This window comes from Protopterus annectens, chromosome 3.part0 (assembly GCF_019279795.1).
Source record: "Protopterus annectens isolate FY-2018-M chromosome 3.part0, PAN1.0, whole genome shotgun sequence".
Taxonomy (NCBI): Eukaryota; Metazoa; Chordata; order Ceratodontiformes; family Protopteridae; genus Protopterus; species Protopterus annectens.
In genome coordinates, this window is record NC_056731.1 from 679,773,484 (window position 1) to 679,789,406 (window position 15,923).

A 15,923-nucleotide genomic window follows, 5' to 3' on the forward strand; every position below is an offset into this window, starting at 1 on the left:
TTGATCTATGTAGAAAAACAGCTGAGACCTGTTCTAGATAACTATGATCTAGTCTTACGTGATGCTGAACAATTTCTTAGTGATCTTTATAGGTTTCAAAACTGATGAAAGGCTTTCAGGGAATGAATATATGGTCAAACTAGATGTGACCTCCCTGTTTACTGTTATTCCCAATAATGTGGAGATTGAGTATGTATTTAATCTTCTTATTGAGAACAGTTCTTACTCTACTGAAAAAGTTGATCTTATCTGTTTTCTACTAGAAATGATACTAGAGTTGAATGTCTTTGTATTTGATAAGACATACTATCTGCAGACCTCTGACATAGCTATGGGCACCTTGTGTCCGAATAGCTATGCCAACTTGGTCATGGCTAAATGGGAAAGTAGGCATGTATTAGGAGCTTCTGGTTTTAGTAAGTATTTGTGTTTTTGTTGTCGATTTGTCAATGGCCTTTTTGTTTTCTGGAAAGGGGACTATTCACATCTATGGCATTTTGTGTCTTTTCTCAACAGCAGCAGTAGTTTTTTGAAATTTATTATGAAATGTTCACCTACTAGCATTGACTTTTTAGATGTACATTTGATTCGAGATGAGAATAGAAGATTTTTACTAGAATGCATAGGAAAGACTGCTATTGTAACTGCTACTTGCATCGTACCAGCATGCACCCCAATCATTTTTCAGAATATAGTTAATAGGCAGGTTCTTAGGATATCTAGACTTCATGACAGAGATCAAGAGTTTGAAAGAGTCTCGGAACTGGTCAAGTCTGAGTTTTTAGACAGAGGTTGTGAAGAGACAGAAGTATATTCAGCCTGTCATGCAGCTAGAAGCTATAGGAGGGGACGTGGTAAACCATATTTTTCTACACCTGTTTCAATATCAGAAGAGAGGGTTATGAGTAATACAGATAAAATGTCCTACTGTATGACCTATAATGTAATAGCACAGGACTTAAAGATATTATTAGTAAGAACTAGCACATTTTAAGAACAGGTGCGGATAGAGCCAAATTGGTAGGGCTGACACCTACTTTTATGTATAAGAATAAAAAGTCTCTGAAACATAGGTTATGCTATCCCTCAAACAGGAATATAGTAGCAGCCTCTCTCTGAAATTTTAGTACCAGTAAGTGCAATAGCTCTGCTTATTGTAAATTTACTGATGAAACTAACACTTTTATACATCCTGAGAATGGCAAGGCCTTTAGTTTTAAGGTTTTAGCTAACTGCAACACAAGACAGTTAGTTTATTTAGCATATTGTGTTGCATGTTTTGCTTTTTATGACGGCAAAACCAATAGACACAAGAGCATATCAAGGATCACTATTATTGTGCCTGCAAAGGACAACAATACAGTACTATTGGTAAACATCTTATTATGAAAAGTGATAGCCACTGGTTTAAATTTATGGCTACAGATGTGATCCAAGACAGCACGCGGAAAGGAGACTTGACAAATGAAACTGAGCGCAGGGAATTGAAATGGATGCTTTTGCTATCATCACATCGAGGGCTGGAGTTGAATGAGTTTGTCTCTCTGAAACCAACCCTTAAGGCTAGAAAGCTTAGGACGTAACTTTTATCTTCTTTTATGTTCTATACATACTCATATTTTACCCCTATTATTTTCTCAGCATTATCCTGACATGAACTAGAATTGATAATAGTTTAGCATTTTTTAGCAGTGTTTTTAAGTGACAGTGCTAGTTGGGTTAAGGAAATACACTGATTGGTTGATGTAGATTGAGACCAATTAACTCATTAACCCCGACTACCATCTCATAGCACCTCTGTGGTTACACCCGAGTACGCTGTGAGATGATAGTAACTGTATGCTGTCCCACCCAAGTGCCTTCTCCCAGCGCACATAACTTTGCAGTCAGATTGTAACTCCAATGTTGAAAATTAAGCTGAAAAAGTAACTGAACTTTGTCAGTTACCTTGTCAGCGTAAATTTCAGCATGGAGTTACATGGTGTTCATATTTAAGTTTTCGGAGAAAATCGGCTTGCAATTCAGTGTGTACTTTCCTCTTCATAGCAAGCTGATTTTCTATGCGCCCAATGACAGTCTTACAAGCCAAGCCACGACTTTCTTAACACCTCCACCCCCTGACCTAAAACTCCTTTGTTCTGTGCAAATAAATAGGGGGTCCACAGTAAAAATTCCCTTTCTTTTTCTGCCATTTGTGGAACTTACTGCTGGATCCCTCTATTTATCCTGCTGATAACTTCACGACCGGAGATCTGTCTGCGAGTCTTTTGCTACACATCATTTCCCCTCCGATCCAGATTAAGATAAGATGGTGCCTTGTTACACTCAGTTACTCACATGTAATATCACCACGGGAAAAGCTGTTACTATACTGATCATTGTTTATTGCAGTTCATTACTTTTTAAACAGTATATGCCATTCTACATATCTGCTGTTGGCTTAGAAGTACTGGACCACCCCAACAATCAATGTAATTTCCGATTCCTGTGTCAGCTCAGGAGCAGAGCTGTTATTTTACTTTATTCAGGTTGGATGACTAATGCCACTAATTTGAAAAAAACTCAACCAGAGAGTATGGCCAGGCTTATTTTTTTTAGAACCAGCATTGGGAAGTTTTATCATAGGAGACTGTCTTCAATGTACTGCTTTAAAAACATGGTTCTTCCTGAAACTACTCATCCAAGATGAATGCCGTTGCTGGGGCTTCAGCTCAGTATGAGCTATTTTCAATATAAAAAACATCTGCTAATCTACAAATCAGCCCACACGATTAGTGCAAATATCCTTCTAGTCACAGCTCTGCTCCCGAATTGACACCGCAATCGAAATTATGGTGATTGTTAGGACGGGCCAGTACTCAGCCAACAGCAGAATAGTTTCAAACTGAGTTACGTTGTAGGCACCAGCTTCCTTTACTTTTTGGTTATTCCACATATGTTCGTGAGCGTTTTTGCTTATGCTCAAAAAAAGTGTTTGTGTGAGTGTGTTTAAGTTTGTCTCTGAATATGTGTATGAAAGTAGACTGTATGTGTCTGTGAATGCAGAATAGATTGTGCATGTATGTAAGAGAGTGAACGGTTTATGAGAGAATGAACGGTGCGTGCATGAAAGCAGTTTGTATGTGTGTGAATGCAGCAGAGACTGTGTACAGATGTATGAGAGAGTGTGAGTGCATGCATTGAAGGAGAGAGTGAACGGTGTATGAGAGAATGAACGGTGCATGCATGAAAGCAGTTTGTATGTGTGTGTGAATGCAGTAGAGTCAGTAACCACTTGGTGCTATTCAAAATCTGTGTTACACACGGTTTATGAGTGATGGAGCTTTACATTTATTCTGTAAAATACAGACATAAAATAACATCTGTAACACTGAGAAAGATTAGGTAGGTGGTATGAGTATGGCAAATTATTAATCCTGTTCCCATAATGTCTTAAACTTGATATTACAACTTTAAGTCTGAAATTTGAGAAAAAAGGCTAGAGTAGATTACAAATACATCTCTAGCACAAAGCAAAACAAAACAAGAAAAACAAAAGTGCAGGGCAATACTTGTGTGTCAGATGCTGTTAAAGTTATTGACCCAATCCTTTACCCTGCCAGTGCCACTTATCAAGCCTGGTAACATGGCAAGATCTACTATTAGACAAGATCAACTCATTAACTGTCATGTCAACTTAATTATGTAGTCTTAACAACAGGACAAAAATCACATATAATAATTTACCATTTACTTAAATGATGCTGTACTTCAGCTTTGCATAAATTTTCATATCGCCTTCATTCTCTACAAGTGAGAATGTTGGCAAATGCATGTGTGCAGAGTGCAGTTTCAAATAAATAGTGCTTAAAAACATAAGCATACTGACCAAAATCAAAGCTATCACTGTTACCAGTCATGTGCATCTGTTTTGACCTCAGTCTGATATCTTGATTTCCAACACTGATTTAATGAACAATTGTGCAAGTGCCGTACATCTAAAGATGGACTGAAGGTTAGAAAAGAAGGTAATGTCCTAATGCAGTTCAGATAAATAATAAATTACACTATGCCTTCCACTCTATGCAATACAGTTTACCATCATTATCCTTAATCACAGGTGGTCGAGTCATCCTATGGTCAATGTACTTCCGCGAAAGTTGGAATGTCGAATTCTGGTACACCCAACATCAACACCAAGCCTCAAAACTCACTACCTCTCTAGACAAAGGAACAAGTGTTAACATGGGTCCAGAAGGGGGTGAGATCGGGTAGTTGGGAATGTCGGTGTTCGGCATTCCATCATTTGGGATGTAGGGCATTGTGCAGGTGGACTTGACTGCCTGTGATTCAGGATAATTATGGCAAACCATGCAACACAACCAGTGTAATTACTTCTCTTTATTTTTTTATTTATTTTTTCTTACTTTTTTCTTAATTATTCCATTCATATTTTCTCGTGTAATTGCCTCCTCAATTTACTAAGAATAGAGAAGGCTGCAGCTAGAGTATGGCAAACTATTCTCTACATGACACTGGTTGTGATCTTCTTACTCCCCTGAAGTAACAGGTTTTGGAAAAGAGACACAAATCTTAAGAAAACAAGTGTCAAATTCCCATAAGGTATTAAAGTAGATAGCCTTACAAGAAATGAATGGGCTTCAAACTTGTAAAGACAGGGCAATGTAATCTGTTTCTGACTCTTTTGATTCTAATACAGGAAGCCCAGAATATTAATGTCAGGGTACTTCATGACAAATACAACTTCTGTTTTTTGCAGCTGTCTGCAACTAAGTTAATGCCAGTGTCAGTGGTGCAGCAAGTGGTGCACTCTCCTTTGGCAAAGAAGGCTGTGGGTTCTATTCCCACGCCAGATAGATAGACTGTTAACACTGTTGCAGTGCAGCATAAGGTGGGTGCTGCACTTCTGAGTGTAGTGACTTTCAGATGGGAGGTTAATCCAAGGTCCTATTTGTCAAAGTTGGTAGTAGTTAAGGTGGACGTAAAAGATCCCATGGCACCTATTTAAAATATGGGGAAGTTCCTCAGTGACCTGGCAAATTTACCCTAATTATACAAGCACTACCTTGCATTTCCCCCTGAAGAGAGCACACTGTCCTAGTGAGACTAACATGGTCAATAAAGGATAAATAAGTACATAAAAATAAAACAAACAAACTTTATTTATTTATCAGTGGAGCTCTGTGATTAATGCACAGTGGTGAAAATCAAACTGCTGAACAGAACTGAAACAATATAGTTCTACTGCTTGTTATTCCTGATGCTATGGAGAACCTAGAACCTAGAAAAACACAATGTCAGCATTTCTCTTTCTGAGACAGCCAAACATGACTCTCATATTATTTTGCAAAAAAAAATGCATGATTAAACAAAACAAGTACTGGGAATGAGACCAGAGGAATTTACCACTGTCAGCTTAACACTGGTACATTAATATGTAAATTAATATCTTACTAGTCTCTATGTCATCTACGTCTTCCTAACTTTTGTTTAATATTTGCTTATATGAATTTCATCAGTTGTATAAGGCACTTTTTGTTAAAGCACAATAATAAAAGCTCTGCTGAGCCGAGATCAGCATAGGTTCATAGGTTGGCACTAGGCTATTAGCCTAACAATTCCCTGGCTATTTCTTTCCACAGTATTTACTTCCCTGGACACCTGTCTAGCAGGGTGACTGATGTGATCCCCGGGATGAATTTCCTATCTCCCACCCAATCATCAAGGTTCCTTTTGAAGAGGGCCAAAGATTCACTCTGCTTGACATGGACAGTCTATTCCAGAGTCTGGGGAGTCTCTGGGTCAGGAACCTATCCCTCCAGCATGTTTTGTTCATTGTGATGACAAGGTTTAGATCCCTGGAGCATGTGTATCTGGGGGATTGGGATTTCTTTAAGAGTAGCATGTCAGCTCTGGGTTTGACATGGCCTTGTATGTTAAGCAGAGATCGCCTCTGAGTAGACGATATGCACAGAAATGAAAATGGAGGTCTCAAGCAGTACCACCTCAATCTGCATTATATTGCCATGCATTAAGGGTGGTTCTAATGACACAAACACTGCTCCTTTACTCTTGCCTCCCAGTGTTTCAGACACTGGAGACAAGCTGTACTTCATTTCCAAGGTTTGTGGTCTACTGGAGGTCTTTGATGACCGTCTGAAAGCAAAGGACTAGTGTTGAGTCATAACCATATCTTCACATTTCCATCTTAGAAATCTCTCTAATCATTTTCTTCCACATTCCAAACTCCGTGTAGTGGCGCACACCCTCATCTCTTCCTAATCAGACTACTGCAATGCCCTGTACATGGGTCTTTTAGATACAGAACTTGTTAGCTTGCAATTGATCCAGTACTTTGCAGCCTACATATGTTTTGGGATATCCAAGTACAAATATATTACACTACTACTGCAAACTTTGTACTTGTTGATAAAAAGTGGAAAGCGCTTAGGTTCTAGTGATGGCTTATTTAGCCCTACATGGTTTAGGTCCTTCCATACATGAAACCTTCTGTGAAAGTACAGGCCAAATACACGAGAAGTACCCTTGCCCCCTTCATCTCAAGTCTTCCAGAATTTGAGCCTTTAGTTACCAAGGACCCTATGTGTAGAATTTGCTACCTGACTGTTTGAGGGAGTCCCCAACTCTTGCCAGCTTTAAACTGGCTCCAAAAAGCTATATTTTTAAGCAGTATTTCAGCTAACCTGCCCACAATTTGCTACCTGACACTAATTTACTCAAATACTTTTTTTTGTATTACATGGAAGCTTATGTCTACCTGTGGACACACTTTTACTGTTATATGTTTTACTTCATTTCTACCATACAGTTTGCTAGAACTAATTTTGTATTCATGGTTTTACTTATTTTATGTACAACACTTGGACATAAGCAATTTAGTAGAGGTTCGTAGGAGGTTACTAGGCTAACGGCCCTATGGCCTTTACAAACCTAGCCATGTTATAGCAGTGTTTCCTAATTGACCTTGGTTAGATGGTTGTTACTCACAAAGTGAGTCTATGATCAGCATAGACTGTCCCTGTCAATGAGGGACATAGGTGCCCCCCCCCCGGGTGAACTTACAGTCCCCCATCCAATTGTCTAGGATGAATAGGGTCACTGAGGAGCTCTGCTTCACATGAATTGGGAGTTTATTTCAGAAAAGTGGCAATCTCTGGGAGATATATCAGTATCGCCAGCATATTCTGTTAATGTCACAGGGCTAGGTTGAGATCCCTGGAGCAAATAACTCTTGTCCCATTTGATTTGCAGATGTGCTACCATATATTTTGGGCAATAATCCTGGCTCTGTCATTACTGTGCAGAATTTAGGTGGGAGGAAGTACTCAGTAATATGTATATGTTATACTATTTTACTGAATTACTATGATCTTCTCCTAACAGATGGTAATGAGTCTCTGTTATACCTGCACCAGGTAATATAATAAATGCCTGCCCCACAGGTTATGTGCAACAATTGTCACCTGTGTCTGAGCACGCAGAACTTTTCAGTAATGAAATGCAGGTCATTATCACATTAACAATACGTGCAGTTACAGTATAACACTGAGTCATTCTCACTTTTCAGGTTAAACTCTCAGCAGCTGCCACTGCTATTCACATAACTAGAAGTGATTATCACACTGATGAATGCACAAGCCAAATTTGAGTTTCTGTCTATGTGGAGTCATTTCCAGCACCCCCCCCACACACACACCAGTTTGTTTCTCTCATTTTTTAAATTTGTTGTATTTTGATAGGGAACATGTCAATGTGCTAAGTAATCCCTCATTTTGAAGACAGTGTGTGTATGCTGTACACATGTAAAAATATTACAGTCTGTTTAGAACTTAGATTATGAAAACTATGATTTTTTTTCATATTTTGGTAAATAACTTTGCTAGGGAAGATGTCAACATGCTAAGTAATACCTCATTTTAAAGACAGTATTATTACTTACAAGATGTAAAAGTAACAGTCTGTATGCTGTTCATGTGTACAGACATCACACTTTGTTTAGGACTTTGGTAATGGAAATTATGATTTTTTTTTATGTTTTGGTAAATAACTTTGCTAGGCAGTATGTAATTGTGCCAAGTGATACCTCATTTGAAGACAGTGTTAGTACTTACAACATGATAAAATAACTGTGGCTGTATTCTGTACACATGTGCAGACAGTCTGTTTAGGACTTAGGTTATGGAAATTATGATTTTTTTCATATTTTGGTAAATATCTTTGATAGGGAGCAAGTAATTGTGCTACATCATACCTCATTTGAAGACATTGTTAGCCCTTACAACATGGTAAAAGAACTGTACCCGTGGGCTGTACACATGTACAGATATCACAGTTTGTTTAGGACTTAGGTTATGGAAATTATGATTTTTTTTTCATATTTTAGTAAATAACTTTGCTAGGGAGCATGTCATTGTGCTAAGTAATACCTCAATTTGAAGACAGTATTAATAGTTACAACATGGCAAAAGAACTGTGTCTGTATGCTGTACCAATGTACAGATATCAGTTTGTTTAGGACATGGGCTATGGAAATGATGATTTTTTACATATTTTGGTAAATAACTTTGCAAGGGAGCATCTGAATGTGCTTAGTAATGCCTCATTTTGAAGACAGTATTGATAGTTTCAACATGGTACATGAACTGTGTCTGTATGTTGTACACATGTACCGATATCAAAGTTTGTTTTGGACAGGTTATGGAAATTATGATTTTTTTCATATTTTGGTAAATAATTTTGCAAGGGAACATGTGAGTGTCCCAAGTCATACCTCATTTTGAAGACAGTGTTACTCATGGTAAAAGAACTGTGTCTGTGTACTGTACACATGTACAGATATCATAGCTTGTTTAGTTTTGTAGGATTATGAAAATTATAAATTTCCAATACTTCTCATTATTATGCCCATATCTTTGCAAGAGAGCATGGTGATGACACAAATGATGGATCATTTTGAAGCTGAGATTGAGACACACCACTTGTACACTGATATGTAGCCTCTGTCTGTTACAGGTGATGAGATATGCTTTGTTTACTTATCAATTATGAGAAATATTATAGTAATCATATTTCTGTGAAAATCTCCTTAAAGGAGCATCACACAGTAATGGTTAAAGTATCATTTTAAAGCTGACATTCATACAAACAAATTAAATACAAATTGTATGGGTCTACATAGTACATTGACCAATATATTGTGCTTTGCTTTTCCAAAAATGTAAAGAATATGCACAATATCAGCATTCCTTGCCAAATATTTAATAATGACTTTGATACACACTATCAACATTTACACTGTTGGAAAGGTCAATGTCTGCTGAACAACTTTCGCATTTACATTTTTAGTCTAGCTCTTATGGTTAAAGAATTATGAACATTTTTTTTCTGTATGGTATTACAAATGGATTTTCTGAAAATGAGCTCAGGCTGCACTGTTGTTCCAATGGTGGAATTAAGCAGGCAGCTTTTTCTGAGCTGCTCCGGAGTGAATGAGTTAATTAATGTATCTTATATAATTGCCTGTGTTGCTGTTGAAGTATATGGTCTGATGAAGCAATCTTTTGATTGCGAAAGTGCTCACCATTCTTATTAAAGTTGCAGTTTGAGTTTTATTTGCGAGTTTTTATTTTTCACTGTTCATGATACTGTCTGTCATGTTTCTGTGCTTTTTTTGTGTACCTAGCCTGCTTTTACATCCACACACAGATTCTTACCAGTGTGTGCTCTTTTCTCTTCATATTGACTTTGAAATAGTAGCTAAAACTATTTTAGGCAATGCCAAGTTGAAAATACTTCTGACATAAATTAAAACCAAGAACATCTAAAGGTATTACTGCTCAATGCTAAGAGTCTAAACAAGAAACTCCACTCCCTACAAGGTCTCTTCACCCTAGAGAATACTGATGTCGGTGCAGTCCCTGAGTCATGGTTGAAAGCCACAGAGAGCACACCAGCAGTGCATAGCTATAATGCCTTCCACACATTTAGACCAGCTACTACACAGGTAGGGACTTAAGGAGAATATGTCTCAATTTAAATAAAAAATAAATACACCTGAAGGCTGGCCAAACAGGACAATGCTCTTGACTGTCTCCACATTCAAATCACCATAGGCAAAATCTCATACCACTTCCTTTGCAAGCTATAGATCCCTAACGACCCAGGAAACCCATAATATGTATTGAAGCTTACTGGAAACATTCACTGTCCAACCCAATACCATATTCAGGGATGACTTTAATTGCCCAACTATTACCTGGGAAGCATATGTAACACCAAGCGTGCAGGCACTGAGATTCCTGGTTTTGCAAACACAAACTCACTGGACCAGACTGTCAATACGCTGACCAAGGGCACATACTAGAAATGGTCCTCATTAATACAGCAGACAACTGCACACTCCCTAGTTTAATGTCCTCTTTGGTAAGATCAGACCACAAAACAGTCTCCTCTGAAGTAAAAATAAAACCCACAACCCCAGTTGACCTTGGCATGTTCATGAGCTACTCTAAGGCTGACTTCTTACTACTGAATGATAATCTGGCAAGATTTTAAGCCCCTCAAATGTTGAGAAGACTGCTTCCTGTGCAAAACTGTTCACAGAAACTCTACACAAACATATCAATAGCTGCATATGGGAAAAACCTGGAAAAAGTACAGAACTAATTTAAAAAACAATCCACGCTTGTGGAATCACTGCATCAATATGATGTGTAATAGAAGGAAGAAAATCATGGGAAAAATAGGATGTATAGCACCCAGCAGGACAAAAGTGCTTTCATGAAATTAAATGTACAACTCAAAGGACAAATAAAGTCTACCAAAGCCTAATTTGAGGTAAAGGACAGCCACAAGGCATTTTTTAGCTATGTCTGCAACCTCAAAGTCAATACACAATTGTGTGCATACCTCATTGTTAATGGAGCCATCTACATTGAGACAGAAGATATAGCAAACCTGCTGGCAGAGAGGTTCATAGGTAAGTGCTAGGCTATCTGCCCTTGAGGGCCATTTTAAGCTTAGTCAGTTTCCATTTTTCTGTTCAAATTAACTTCTTGCATATTATCCCTTAATTTTAGGAAGTTAGCTTAACCCATCCCATTCAGGTCTACTTTTACCCCCCCACACACACACCTCAGGAAATACCATGAAATGCAACTCCACCTACTGTCACTAGGAAACAGGTCCTCAGTGCTCTTTTAGACCAAGAACACTGCACCAATGGAGCCCAACAGCATCCTAAGGTGCCTTCTAAACAGTATGAAGCATGACCTATCAGGCCCTCTAGAATCACTATTTAACCATAGCCTCCATATAGACTTTATGCCTCATGTATAGACAATAGGAGCTGCAATCCATTTGCACAAAGGTGGGCCATCTTCAGACTCTGATAATTACAGACCCATAAGTCTCACTAGTCTCATATGCAATACCATAGAAAGAATTATCATGGAAATGATTAATAATGATGTAGGAAACCTCCAGACAATGGACCCAACCCAGTTTGGTTTCATCAAGGCCAGGTCATGCCTACCCAACCTGGTGGACTTCTTTGACAAGGTCACAAAGCAATGGATGAGGGCAAAATAGTCACACTGCCTACCTTGACCTGGCCCAGGCATTTAACACAATAATCCACATGGGCATTGTTGACAAACTCAGGAGGTTAGGTATAAACCCTTATGTCATCCACTGGATAGCCAGTTGCCTCATAGAACAGGACTCAGGAAGTTAGAACTGGTGAGTCTATCTCTACAAAGAGGCCAGTCACCAGCAGAGTCCCACAGGAATTGGTCCTGGGACTGTTCCTTTTTGGTGTCTACTTCTCTGAAGTCAAGGCTAACATCAAGGATCTCTGGATGACCAAATCTGCAGATAATTGCAAATTAGGAGCAGTTATAGAATCCCCCACTTAAACTAATGTTTTCCAAGAAGGGCTGGTACACACAAATAACTTGTGTCAGAGCCATGGACTAAAACTAAATGCCAAGGAATCCATAACAGTATTCTTCAGGATGTTAGCCACCCCCAGTAAAATATCATATTGACAACATACCTATAAGAGTCACCCCAGTAGTCAGGGACTTGGGGACACATAATTACAGTAATCTGGGCTTTGATCATCATGTGCCTATGGCAGTCAAGAAATCATTCTGTGTTGTGCAACTTATAAACAAAGGTATGGCATTTAGGTCCACAGAAGTTATTGCTCCACTATATTTGGCATTCATCAAACCTATCACTGAGTACAATGCCACCATTGGTATGTACTTAACCTGACACATCCAACAACTGTAATATCCACAGAGGTTTCTAATTAAAATAATACAGGGTATAAATAACATATCCTATGCATACCTTTCAAAACATTATCCCTGTATTCTGTCTCCTACAAGCTGTCGAGAGGAGATCTATGCATGGCATAAAAGGCACTGCCATACCCCACTCTGATGGACCTTCCACATACCCATAAAACAAGCATCACCCATTTTAAAGACCTAATCCTCACCTGTAATATAAATAGGACCTGCTAGAGAGATAGGCATGTATCCCAGAGATTACTTCATCTATGGAACAGGCTCCTCATCCATGTGAAGCAGAGTTCCTCTTTAACCTGATTCAACTGCAACTTGGACAACTGGACGGGGAACAGGAAATTCATTCCTGGTTTGGCACCTACGTCTCTAATGGACACAGGCAGCCTGTAAATGGTTCATCTCCCAGGCCCCTACTTGTAAATGTTTCATCTCTGAAACCCCTGGTAACACTTACTAAGGGTTCCAGAACTTGTCAGAGATTTGTTATACTGGCTAGGTTTAAAAAGGCCCCAGTGGTTATTAGCCAAGTATATACCTATGCATCTAATGTTCATTACTGCTGCTCAGGTAATATAATTGAAAGGCAAATCTGTTTTGAACTCAGTACATTTTAATTTCAAAAATAAGAGGATAGCATGCCAAAGAGAATGTAAAGCAATATATCCTGTTTATACAGTTGTGAAACTGCAGTGTACAATACAACAAAATCAATTGCGGGCAGTTGCCATTTTTTTAAAATGACATTATATCCCTTCTTATAATTGCTAGAATTTTTGATGTACCCTCTAAACCTTATTCTTGATGTTATATGCTGTACTTAATAATGACTTGGGGTTGTATGTGACAGATTATACGTGAGACACCATTCATTATTCTCTGTATCTTGTTTTTGTAGTTGCATATATCTGCTGTGCTGATAAAAGCACTCCCTGACAAGCATTCAGAATTATAGATGTAGCAGAAATTAAAATGCTTCATTTTAACAGACTTTAAGCAGTGAATACTTTTAAATAAACAATCCAGACTGTCTCTCGTGGCTTCAGGTGGCATCTGGTATTTGGTATGTGAATATGTAATAAAATCATTTCCTCATCTATTATATAAACAGTATTAATAGCAAAACTCATGTATTTTTTTATAAAGTCATGCATTCTGAAGATATTTCTAGAAAGTAGGTTCTACACAGAAGTGGTTACCAGTTTACAAAATGAATTAAGTAACTAATTAATTCATGGACTAATCCAAATTTGAGCTAAGCAACATAACCATGATCTGATTCTCTGGATGTAACTATCTTATTTGCTGTTGCACAATATGAAAAAACAAATATAAGCTCCTGCAAAAGTCTGCTGCTTTTAATTTTTGTACTCTGTGACCTCACAGCTGGCACTTTACTACACGAATCAGATAAATGACATCTTATAATTCCATAGGGTGATTTCATTCAGCATTCATTATGTTTCTGTAAGGCTTCCTCAATAAATTATTCTTGTCTGCTTCCTTTGCCATTCTTCACAAAAACAGGCCTGAATAAGGAGGTTGTTTCAAAGCAGACACAAGGTCAGGCTTGTTTATCTTACCATGTTTAGGATAGTCAAAACATAGGTAGTAATATTTTCCTTCCCGTGTTTTTGCATCATCTTCTTGTCCACTACAACCAGAGTCTCCACGTTCAGCTGTGCGTTCCTCTGTGACTTAAATAGAGAGCGCTTGTTCCTAGAGAGGTATTTATATTCATCTGGCAGAATAAATATGTCTTCTTTGGGAGGTTTAGGCATGTCTAGATAAAGAAAGAAAAAGAAGATCGTCAGTGAAGGGAAAGTACACAGACTGAAAAAAAATATTTAGAATTAAATGCATCCATTCACATTTTAAGTAGCTAAACATATATAGTAGATGACAACTTTGCCTGCTTTAGCTGCTTAATACAATTTGTTGCAATTTTTTTAATTGTCACAACTAATTCAGGAAGGAAAGTCTGAAATGTTTCCCTTCTGCAAAGCTGAATTTTGTTGTTGAAGAATGTAATGTGTAAATAGGGGTTCAAAACTGACAACAGCCATTTCTGCTAAGACTGAATGCATGTTGATTTAGATAAATAAAAAAAAAGATGAAAAGAAGATATTACTAGCAATACACCTATTTTAGATATGCTGTGAAATAAAGATAAAAGCTACTCATCAGCACAATAGCTACATTTGAACCTTTGACAAATATATGCCAGGTTTAGTCCCAAGTCCAGAAAATCAGAAGACTGGCCATTAGGTAAGGATCAAGTTTTCTAAGGAAGAATCCTCCCCAGGGAAAGGGCAGGATCACTATAACAGAGGTCAGGAAAAGGCAAATCAAATCTTGGTTTTCAGGATGGCGAATATTACATAGTTGTCTCTGATGCAAGCTTATGTACTATGAGAATTTCTGCGCATTAACGCTTGGCGAACAAAAACAGAAACACATAAATCTCGCCCACCATGTGAATGCAGATTCCTGATTTATACCGCCTTTGATTGCTAGTATGCTACCAAAGCTGGTTCTAACTTGGATCTTTGAAACACTGCAAAGGTCAGTCTACTGTCATAGCAAACAGTAATGATATGAATAATGATATATATTTGCAATTCAATAATGACCTATTAGTCATAATCCGGTAATAGATAAACATCAGAAGAGGTCCTCCAAATCTATGCCATGCTACCTTAACTTGACTGTATGCAAAACTGTAAAAAACAATACCTTCACATTTGTTATAGAACAATCTATAAAAATATTTTTTTTCCAAAATGGGAAACAGACATGCACATATACATACATCTAGTGTAAATATGTACATGTAATATATATATATATATATATATATATATATATATATATATATATATATGTATATGTATATATATATATATATATATATATATATATATATATATATATACATATATACATATGTATATATATATATATATGTGTGTGTGTGTGTGTGTATATATATATATATACATATATATATATATATATATATATATATATATATATATGTATATATATATATATATATATATTTAAGCACACACACACACACACACACACACACACACACACACACACACACACACATATATATATATATATATATATATATATATATATACATACACACACACACACACACACACACACACACACACACACACACACACACACACACACACACACAAAATATATATAGTACACACACGTTTACATAATGCCCATATATACATTTTCTTCAGCTGGCTAATGCAGTAACATACAACCAATATGCCAAATGTTGTTTCTCCTTGTGATGCCCCTGCATTGGTCCAGTAATCAAGGAGCCTCAATCCTCAGCACTAGCACCAGTGAGGGACATGCACATTGGGAGGATGAGAATTACACACACAGTAATGTACAATTTCCCTTAAGAGCACACAGAGATCACAGTCAGTCTGGGGCTGGCTTCTCCCTCTTTCTCCAGATCCGAGTAAGATTCCCAACTGGCACAGCTATAGGATTAGGACCTCAGCTGAGTGGTCAAGTAAAAAACCTCTAGCACCATCTCTGCCCAAC

The 15,923-nt window shown here is 37.6% G+C and overlaps 1 protein-coding gene across 1 annotated transcript in view; it reads right to left on the reverse strand.

The window, feature by feature from the left end:
- The window catches only part of ADAMTS16 (ADAM metallopeptidase with thrombospondin type 1 motif 16), a 1,625,291-nt gene that overhangs the window by 1,327,249 nt on the left and 282,119 nt on the right, over positions 1-15,923 (reverse strand). The window contains exon 5 of the mRNA XM_044065078.1: positions 13,919-14,118. Coding sequence (XP_043921013.1) covers positions 13,919-14,118 — 200 coding nt within the window. The remainder of the gene's footprint in view (positions 1-13,918; positions 14,119-15,923) is intronic.